The sequence below is a fragment of the Miniopterus natalensis genome, chromosome 11 (genome assembly GCF_054644295.1).
Source record: "Miniopterus natalensis isolate mMinNat1 chromosome 11, mMinNat1.hap1, whole genome shotgun sequence".
NCBI classification, from domain to species: Eukaryota; Metazoa; Chordata; class Mammalia; order Chiroptera; family Miniopteridae; genus Miniopterus; species Miniopterus natalensis.
In genome coordinates this window covers 6,798,453-6,808,894 of record NC_142091.1, presented here as the reverse complement: position 1 = coordinate 6,808,894, position 10,442 = coordinate 6,798,453, and the positions used below count along the sequence as shown (strand labels likewise).

The window sequence follows — 10,442 nt, the reverse complement described above, 5'->3', positions numbered from 1 at the left end:
GGTGTAACCTGGGTCCAGATGGGACAAGGCTGCGGTGCTGCCCTTGGCCCCCTCAGGGAAGCCCTTCCCTGGCCTCTGGTCAAAAGTCAGATGGAAACTGCCGAGGGCACCTGGAAAGTCTGCGGAAGCTCCCCAGGAAGCCCCCTGCACGCTCCTCTGCGGGGGCCCGCACGCCCGGCCGCTCCCTCAGCCCTCGCCTCCTCCCTCGCCTCACCTCCCGCCTGGGCCCAGGCATCACCCTGTTAGAGGCCGTCCCAGCAAACCCCGCTTTACAGTGGCGCTCTCCCCGCACCCCCAGCCCTCGGCTGACTGGCATGTGCTTCCTGGTGGTGGGCACCTATGGTGGACATGACCACTGCCTCGCTCAACACGACCCACCCATGACCCAGCTCAGGAGCTCTTCAGTACGATTCTCACCAAAGACCCAAGGGGTTAACAGTCACCAGAAAACCACAAGCTCCTGGCAGCGCCATCAGAGCAGGAGAGGGTGAGGCAGAGCTCCCAGGACCCCGGCTCAGCTCCACTGCCTCCAGGCTCGGCTGCCCTTCAGTGCCCAGACATGCAGCTGTCCCTTTAACACGCCCCCCCCAAGTTAAAGGAGCCCACCGCCACCCCCAGCCTGGCAGCGCTGCCCAGCCCAGCCTTCCCCAGGCAGCACAGGGAAGCCCCCCCACGGGTGCCGCCAAGGCCGCCACCCGGTGAGTCCACGCAGGAGCAGGCTGGGCGCGGAGCCCCCCTCCCTGGGACCCTCTCAGGCCTCCCGCTCCTCTCGGGCCTGGCAGTGAGCCCACCTCTCCCTGTCCGGGGCCGCACGTGCGCACGCGGTGGCGGGCTTCCCAGAGGAAAGAGGTGGGCGCGGCGGGGATGGAGTGAGGGGCGGGAGGGCAGCGCGCCCGGCAGCGGGCACACTGCACAGGGCGGGGCTGCTACTTGGCGCCGTCCTCGGGGTGGCCCTCGCCCTCTGTCTTGCCCTCGTCCTCCGTCTTCAGGTCGTCGGAGCTCAGCCTCTGCTCCTTTCTCCTCCTCACGCACTTCACCACCACGAGCACCAGGATGACCACCGCCAGCAGACCGCCCACGGAGGCGCCCACGATCACCGCCACCGTGGAGTCCCGCTCAGGGGGCTCTGGGGAGGGACAGACACGCAGCGCTAGGGCTGAGAGAGGCAGCCCCCGCTGCTCCTGCCCTGCCCCTGCCCCTGCCCCTGCCCCTGCCCCTGCCCCTGCCCCCTGCCCCCTGCCCCATGCCCCTGTCCCCTGCCCCATGCCCCCTGCCCCTTCCCCTGCCCCCTGCCCCCTGCCCCATGCCCCTGCCCCTGCCCCCTGCCCCCTGCCCCTTCCCCTGCCCCCTGCCCCTGCCCCCTTCCCCCTGCCCCTTCCCCTGCCCCCTGCCCCCTGCCCCTGCCCCCTGCCCCCTGCCCCCAGCCCCTGCCCCTGCCCCCTGCCTCCTGCCCCTGCCCCCTGCCCCCAGCCCCTGCCCCTGCCCCCTGCCTCCTGCCCCTGCCCCCTGCCCCCAGCCCCTGCCCCTGCCCCCTGCCCCATGCCCCCTGCCCCTGCCCCTGCCCCTGCCCCCAGCCCCTTCCCCTGCCCCCTGCCCCCAGCCCCTGCCCCCTGCCCCTGCCCCGGGCGCATGTGGTCCCAGCCTTACTCTGCTCTGTGGAAAGAACTTTAGTCAAAGCCAGAAACCAACCAGGGCCATTTACCTCTGAGTGCCCACCTCAAAGCCCCGGGAGGGCGGCACGGCACAGTATTTAAAGCATGACCTTTGAGGTGCTGGCCGTGTTACTTATTAATTGTGTGATCTTAGGTGACTTACTGAGCCTCTCTAGGCCTGCTTCCTCACTTGTAGAATAACAGCACCTCCCTCGGAGGGCTTCGCAGGAGGAAATAAGGTAACACCCAGGGGGAGCTCAGCGCTGTAACCGAGACACAGCAAGCGCCAGTAACCCGAAGCTGCCGCAGTGACTCTGAAGATCATGGCCACGACTGAGAGCGTCCTAAGGACGCTCAGGCATGCTCCCAGGTCCTAAAGGACCGGAGGGAAGAGACCGGATGCCTGTGCCCCGGACAGCTCAGCCCTGCCCCCACAGAAGGCCAGCCGCTCCGGAGGAGCCGAGCGAGCTCTGGGTGGCGGTGTGGAGGGCCACGGGAGGTCAGGGGCGCCCACGGCCCGCCCGCTCCGCGCCCCTCACCCTCCAGGAGGACGTTCAGGTAGATCCTGCCGTGGCCGCGGTGGCGGTCGGGCGGGTTCATGACGTAGCAGTTATAGAAGCCCTCGTCCTCCAGCTGCACGTGCTTCAGCGTCACCGACACGTCGTACTTGCTGGGGTTCCCCGAGAACTCCACGCGGTCTCGGAACCGCTCCAGCTTCAGGTTAATGATCTTCATGCGGAACTGGAGGAACTGGAGGTGGGCAGGGCCGGGCAGGGGCTGAGCAAGGAGCCACAAGGACAGTGGAGCCCTCCCCCATGCCTTCTTTTCCCTCCAGATCTCCACCTCCCTCCCCGGCCGCCCGGGCATGACCACACACCTTCTGCCAAACCCTCTGGAGCAGACAGCCCACCAGGGTACCCAGGCAGGGTGCTGGTCCAGTGCAGGGGCAGGTGGCGGGAGAGGCGGGCCTCGTGCCGCAGGGCATCCTGCAGCCCCACCCACCCCACCCCGGGACTCACCATCTCCTCAGAGCAGTTGCCACACTCCTGGTAAGTCCAGTTCAGGGAGAACTGCTTGTGGTTCACCGTGTAGCAGGAGTTGAAGGTGCAGGCCAGGCGGGCATCGGAGCCATTGAGCGCATTGAGGGTAGTGGGCACTGTGACTTCCATGCTCCGCCCTGGTGGCACTGCGGACAAAGTCACAGCTGGTGAGTGTTCTGGCTGAGGGGGGAGAGACAAGCCTGGGTACCTGGTGAGAAGTGGAGCAGAGCCATGGCAGAGGGCTGAGTCCCTTATGGCTGAAATTAGTCAGGGGAGGGGAAGGGGTGGAGTTCACGAAGCTCATAAGGGGTAACTGATGTGGCCCTGGGGGCAAAACCAGGGGCAGACCAAGGTAGAGAGAGACCAGATCACCTGTCAACCCAGGGACAGACAAATGGCCCCACGCCTTTTCCAGGCATCGCAGGGCAACCCTGTGGCCCGGCCATCCTGCTCCAGTCCTGCCAGTGCTACCGGCTAGCTGAAGGCTTTGGGGAAGAGCCTCAGTTTCCCCATCTTCTCCAGCACTTCCAGCCACCTCTGCTGAGCCAGAGCCCTTCCAGCTGAAGCTGCAGCGTCCCTGGTAGGACAGACAGCATTGAGGAAAACGGACATTCAGAAGGCCTCCCAGTCCACGGCCAGAGTGAACAGTGTGCCCAGCCCAGCTTCTGTGCCAGCCCCGGGCTTCAGGCAGGCAGGAGAGAGGGCGAACAAGCAGGGGGAGGGAGAGGTGCCCAGAAGAAAGTCACAGTCCCAGGCGCCAGCTGTGGGGATGTCAGGCTGGAAACACTGCAGTGGGGAAGGCGCAGGTGGAGAGGGCGGCAGGGTGGGAACAGCGGTGTCCGTGGGACTCTGTGAGGAGTGCCAGACTCAGTCCGGGAGGCCTGGGGGTGAGGCTGACATTCTTGGCTGGGCAGAGTCTAGGTGAGGCCAGTAAGCCCAAGCCCTGCCAGCTGAAGCTACAGTGCCCGCCAGGGGACAGAAAGCGGGGGCACAAAATTCAAGGACACCCACTCTCGGGTCACACAATACCTCCTTAAATGTTGCACCCCAGGGCCCTGGCCAGTGTAGCAATGGTTAGAGTGTCAGCCTGTACACCAAAGGGTCGCCGGTTCGATTCCGGTCAAGGGCACATACCTGGGTTGCAGGTTCAGTCCTCAGCCCTGGTAGGGACGTGTGGGTGGCAGCCAACTGATGTGTTTCTCTCACATCACTGTTTCTCTCTCTCTCTCCCCCTCCCCCTTCCGCCCTCCCTTCCACTCTCTCTAAAAATCAATGGAAAAAATATCCTTGGATGAAGATTAACAAAACAAAAAAATTTGCACCCCAGGCACTTCACTTGCCTCACCTTAATCTTGGCCTTAATTCTAAGATTCTCTGCCAATACCGTCAAAACCTCATCCCAAGAGATTAATTTATTCATAGAGGACACAGTAATGTTCAGCATCAATCACTCATTCACTCATTTACCGAATGTTTATAAACTTCCTGCCATGCCCTTAGTCCAGGCCTGGGGGAAACTGCTGTGAGCAAGACAGGCCAAGGGGCTACAGCGAGGAGCTAGTATTCCAGGGAGGGGACAGACACTAGCGAGAAAAGGAAGTGACACTGTGACGTTAGGTAGTGAGATATGGCAAGAGTTTTAAGAAATGAAGCAGTGTTCAGGGAATGCTGCTCTGAGGCTGCCATGCAGGCGGCCCCTGGCTGAAGTGAGGGAGTGAGCTGTGTGAAATCTTGAAGGAATCAAGTTCCAAGGCAGCAGAACATCGAGAGGAAAGTCCCAATGGCTGAAATGAGCTTCGTGGGTCTGAGGAAGCAGGGCGATCAACAGGGCAAATGGTGAGACCTGAGGTCCCAGAGTCAGGCAGGGACCAAGTCACAGGCTCTGTGGGACAGAGCACAGACTTAGGATCTGCTTCCTTGGAGTGAGGCAGGAAGCCACTAGGGACTGGAGCAGGGAGTCACGAGGCAGCTGTCCCCAGAGCTGCGGCTGCCTCTGTGGGAATGGCATAGGCCGGAGGCCTGATTAGAGGTGGGCTCGTTCCCCCTCTGCCTTCCATCAGCTGAGATGGAGACCCCGGGCAAGGTCCTTTGCCCCTAAGCCTCAGACCCCCTCTGAAGAATGCTGACTGGTGACGCCCTCTCCCTCTGCAGGGGTTTTTATGGTGATTAAACAAGATGAAATATCTAAAGCACAGTGCACAGTCTGCCTGGGAGTAAGTGCTCAGCAAATAGGAGCTCTCGTCCTAACTTCTCAAGTCCTGCTCACCTAGACAGAAGGGCTTCTGGGACAGTCCCCTGGCAGAGGGCACCTTGGAGCAGGACCCCTGCAGGGCTCATTTGTCAAGCTGTTCAGCTGTGCAAATCTGCAGACCCCATCCCCTAAGCAGCCGCACTGAAGAGGGAAGGGGGATTCCAAACCCTCTGCTCGGCCCATCCCCTTAGGACGAGTGGTCCATACACAGGACTTAGGCCAGGAGATGCTCTGAACTGCCGGCCCTGGCAGTTACAGCGAAGCCCACGGAGGGCTGGTCATGCAGACCCATCTGCAAGGCGAGGCCTCCTGCGTGCAGCGAAATGCTCATCAGGGGAGTGTGAACTGGGGAGGCTGAGTGGACCCACCAGGAAGAACAAAGCCCAGCTCCCCTCCCCACGCTCAGCCATTCTGAAGGCAGCTAGCACAGCTCCAGGCAGGGAGGAGTGCGCAGAAAACACCTCACCGCCCCCACCCTGCAGCGCAGAGAAATCCGCAGAGGAGCTTGGCAGGGCCTTGTCCTGAGCTGACCTCATCTCCCAGGAGCTCCCTGCTTCTCCAGCACCGTCCCTAGAAAGGGTCTGCTACTTCCCAGGGCCCCCAACCAAGCGACACCAGGAAGAAGGGGCTGTAAATCTGGCAGCCCATCCCTGGCCTCTGTCGGGGCCCCAGCCCATGACATCACCCCACGAGGCAGCACCCTTCATACTGAAGAAGCCAGGACCCTGCTGTGTAGGACGGCAGAGCCACAGGGGCAAGGGGCCTCTTGTGGCTGTCAGGAGGGGCAGACAGAGAGGTGCAATGCAGGGTCCCACCCCCTAACCCCAGCAGCGGTCCGGCAGGCAGCACCCGGCTGCATGTACGCGCGCCCTCTACTGCCCAGCGAGGCCAACTGCCAAGTCCCGGCAGCAGCTGAAGGACCTGGGAGTCAAAGCAGAGGGGGAGCCAGCGCGGGTCCCTCAGGAACCGCCGATCTAGCCAGTTGTCTTACCAACGCGGGAAGTGAGGCCCTCGGAGACACACAGAAGCTGGGGCAAGCTGGGGCCAGAGCCATGGTGCTGGCTCCTAGTCCAGGACACAGTGTCCGCAAGTCCTCACCAGGCAGGGGCCTCAGGCCTTTCACCAGTCCAGGCCCTCAGGAAAAACGAAGCCACCCCTGCGAGGCCAGAGCTGCAGGCAGAATCCTGGTCTGCTGATGAACTCTGCCCTCAGGGAGTGCCCAGTCCACAGGCAGGGCCACAGGTGAGGCAATGGCATGGAAAGGGGCTGCTGTGTCACGGGCACGGCTTGAGCTCTGTGGGCATTTCCTCGATTAACACCCGCAACAACACTCCTCCACCTTCCCGAGGACGAACTTAGGCACAAGCAGCTCAATGAAAGGCCCAAGGTAGCAAGTGGGAAAGTTAGATTTAAACCCAGGTTGCCAGGCTCCAGAAAGCGGGTTGATGGGTTAAGGCTGGGTGGGGGTGTGATTGCTTTTCAAGGTGTCCCAGGGGCCAGACCTCCTGCTGTCTACACCGTAGATCCAGTCAGGGGGGAATGGTTCTGTTCAAAGGAACTCCCTGCAAGGAGAGCCCGCAGTCTTCCTGGTTGTCTGTTTGGGACCAGGTCTGGGGCCTGGGTGTCCTGATTTCCAACTCGCAGAAAGGAAATGATCAACAGGGGTGCAGTCAGGATGTAGCTTTTGAGCTTAGTCCAAATCATCACTGGTGCAGGGCCTCCCCATTTTCTCCAAGGCACATCTGGCCCCTCAGGCCCGTGTCGCCCACTGCTCTCACTGGCCCGTCCTGCAGAGATCACAAAATGTGCTCATCTCCTGCCAAACACTATCTCCTGCAGAGACCAGAAGTGACTTCTTGTCACTCCTCCCTCCAACCCTGTAGCAAGTTTATTTTCTTCTGGGTTAAAACAGAGAGAGTCTAAGCAGAGAAACTGTCTCCCGGCCTTCCAGACCACACTGTCTCCTGGGGCAGCCCTGGCCTCTCAGGAGAGTGGGAAACCCAGGCCCTGTCTCCTACCCTGCCTTGCCATTCAGACCTGCCCCTGCCCGGGCTCTGCCCTCTCCCAGTCCACCCCATGCGGCCATGAGAGCAATCTGCCCCCCAAACCTCCCTGGGCTCCCTGTGCTCTTGGGATCAAGTCCAGGTCCTGCGCGCGGCTTCCGGGCCCTTTGCGACCTGGGACCAACCTCCATGCTCGTCTCGTGTCCTGCCAGCTTCCAGCCCTCCATGCTCCCCCACTCCATGACCGGAGGTCCTACTTTTCCTGGAAACACCGCCTTCTTTCACTCTTCCTTCTTTCTCACCTTCACACATGCTTTTGCTTCAAGTTGGGAAGCTAGTTCACCCTCCTGCACCTGGGGTCCTCCCACTTATGCTGCAGAGGACAGCGAATAAGGTGTGGCCTCAGTGACACCCGGCCAGGGCCTGTGCCCGCCCCCCAGCCCCGCCCTCCGCCTCCACAGGACAGGAGTCAGCATGGCACCGTGGCCAAGGCCAGGGCTCTAGTGCCCCGACCTGACCTTAGGCACCTCGCTTTCCTCACCTGTAAAATGGGGACAGTAATAGGACTGCTGTGAGGATTAAACACCTGGCTAGTATGAAGCCACAGCAGTGCCTGGCGGTCAGTCCTGCATAAGGGTAGCTGTCATTATTATTGTCGTCGTCACAGCATTTCAGTGCTCGGTTGTTATTGTCTCTGCCTGAGTCCCTCCAGAGGCCCCAAGGAGCTGATTCGTATTTGCCCCGGTACCCTGAACTAGACAGCATGTGACCCACGGTGGATACTCAACAGAAGCCTGTAGAAGGAAGAAAAGGCACCGTCCCCACCCACTGTGCCTGGGTCCCTGCCCCGGCAGCAGATATGTGCAGTGGCTTGGGTGAGGACCAGACCCCACTTTTGGCCTCGCCTAACATAGCCCAGGCTTTGGTCACCAGGCCAGTGACCACAGAGCCAGCGGTCAGGAGGAAACCCAGGGAAGCCCAACCGTTTGGATGGTTTCTAGCTCAAAACTAGTCTCTCAGGCTTTTGCCACGTGTGCAGCAGGTTGCCCAGCTTGTCCGCTTGGCCAGCTCTGTAGTCATCCTCACAAACTCAGCCCCTGACAGACTCCTCCCTTGTCACTTGTAGCGCCCCTCCATCTGGAGGACTGATGCTACCACGACCCCCAAAGCTCCACTGCCCACCTCAGCCCTCAGCCGTGGAGTGCCAGGGTGCGCCTGGTCACAGCACCAACACGTTCAGCCAGCCTCCCTTCACGCACCCTCTCCCACCCAGGTTTGCAGAGCCTGTGGCTTCCTCCCATCACGTCGCAGTCCCCAGGCCCTAACCTCTTCACCCAGGAATCCATCTTCCCCTGTGCCACACCCCAGTCCTGGCCACTGAGCCTCCTTCCTTTCCTCACTTAGATGAGACTCTCACAAGGCTGCGCCCCCGCAGGAAGCTCCCCTAACTCCAGGCGGAGGTCACCTGTCCTCCACCCCAGCTCCTTACACCCGGCTTTCTGCCTGCAATCGAGATCCTTGGATCATTAGGTTAATATGACAGTAACGCGTCTTGAACACTGGGGGCAGTAGAGTTCAAAGGTTAAGAGCAGGCTAAAGTCAAACAGTGTTCAAATCTCAGCTCGCCCTGACCTCGTCATGTGACCTTACTGAGCAAGTTGCTTAACTTCTCTGTACCGGTCTCCTCACCTATAGCATGAGGATAGCAACAGTATCTACCTCATACAAAAACCAACTACCGTGAGGTCCACACAGGATGCACAGCGCCTGGGCGCCTGAAATGCTTCGTCAAGGTGGCCTACTGTTGAGCACCTGACTCGCTTATACACCAAACGCACAAAAAACCCAAGCAGTAGGTACTCTCCAGGTTACCCATGAAAGAACTGGAGCTCAGAGCGGTCGAGCAACTTGCTATGGATATGAAGCAAATGACAAAGGTGGCCTTAACCCCAGATCGGATTCCAGATCCACGCGCTTTGCACCGCCACACATTCCTGCTCTGCTGTTAACGTGTCCGATAGCTCGGCAACGCTGACAGGTCTTACCACGCAGGCTCCGGGGCTCTGCGCGGCCTCTGTTCAGCTCTCCTGCCAAATGACCCAGCACAGCACACCTGAGACAGACCGTGGGGGGGCCATTCCTGCTGACAGTCCTCGGACTGGACCGTCAGCTGCTACGCCTGCAATGAATGCGTTTAGGAGCAAGAATGAAACTGCCTATAGAGCAATCTTGCAAATGACTCTGCCCACCTACCCACCAGAAAGCCCACGAATGGTGAAATATGAAATTAACTTTGGATCACTTATCAGGGCAGACTGCAAGGCTGGGCGGGCGGTCCTGAGACTGCTCTCAAAGGGCCACAAATTCACTGGCCCCTGGCTTCCTACCTTTTTTAATTTTTAAAATTTTTTTCCTGATCCCTTCACCTGACCCCTCCTCCACCCCATCTGGACCAGTGCCTGGGGCAGCAAGTGTCCTTGAGGTCCAGGTCCAGGACCATTCCCCAAGCCCGCTTCCCACCCACTCCCCAGCACATCTCAAAACAGCAGTGCTCAGGGCCCCCTGGAAGCCAGACCCAGAATCAACTTTCTGCCCCCAACTACCCCGAAGTCTCTCCTGATACCCCACATCCACCAGATTCCAAGGACCAAGGTCCACAGAAGAAGCCCCTTGGGGGAGCATTAAGTCTCAGGACCGCACCGGTACCGCAGCTTTAAAAAATCAAGGAAGGGGCGCTGCAAATGGGTCACCCCACCCCACCCCACACACAGGTGCACTTCAAGACAGCCGAACAAAAATCACGTCCCCTGACAATTGTCATCCCCGAGCAACACTCAGCATTTCTGTGCCCCGGCATCGCCAGGCCCCGGCGGCATCTCCCGGTCCTCACCTCCCCGCCCAAGGACACCGCAGAGGAGCGGGCCCAGCCCTCCCCCGGCGCCCTGGGGACCCTCGGCCGCGGGCCAACTTACCCAAAGAGAACACGAGGCTGAGCCCCGCCAGCCGGGCGGCCGGGCGCATTTTCAGACCGGGCGCGGCCGGGAGGTGGGAGAGGGCGGCTGGAGGGCCGGGGGCTGCGGGGGGAATTGTTGGGTGCCACACAAAAAATAAAAATGCACGACGTACTTCAGAGACACAACGTTAAGGAAGCTTTATTTCCATCTCTCTAACATGGCCGGCCTGGCCCCGCGGCGAGAGAAAGAGGGAGTGCGAAGGGAGAGAGAAAAGGGGGGATGGAGTAAATTTTGTGGTTGTTGGATTTTGAAAAGCAGGTGGGAGGGCATAAAAAGTCTTTCTGAAAAGAAGAAAGTTCCCTGGGAATGTCGACCTCCAGCAGAACTGAAGCAAGCCCTGCCTTCCCCTCAGCTGGGCCGGTCGCTGGGCTTTGAAAGCTGTTAGAGGAACCCGTTTGCTTCAAAGCTGCTGCTGAAGGGTGAGGGGGCTCCTTTTGTCATTGAAAAACACCCAAAAAAGGAGCCCTGTGTTCCTCCGTTAC

At 60.4% G+C, this 10,442-nt stretch overlaps 1 protein-coding gene across 1 annotated transcript; it reads right to left on the bottom strand.

Moving 5' to 3' along the window:
• Positions 1 to 223: 223 nt before the first annotated feature.
• On the bottom strand, positions 224 to 10,145 carry SCN2B (sodium voltage-gated channel beta subunit 2). The gene is made up of 4 exons (XM_016204705.2): positions 9,919 to 10,145; positions 2,672 to 2,838; positions 2,192 to 2,402; positions 224 to 1,126 (listed from the first exon to the last, which is right to left on the bottom strand). The coding sequence occupies exons 1-4, from the start codon at positions 9,965 to 9,967 to the stop codon at positions 927 to 929; spliced, it is 627 nt and encodes a 208-aa protein (XP_016060191.1). The 5' UTR covers positions 9,968 to 10,145; the 3' UTR covers positions 224 to 926.
• Positions 10,146 to 10,442: the final 297 nt, after the last annotated feature.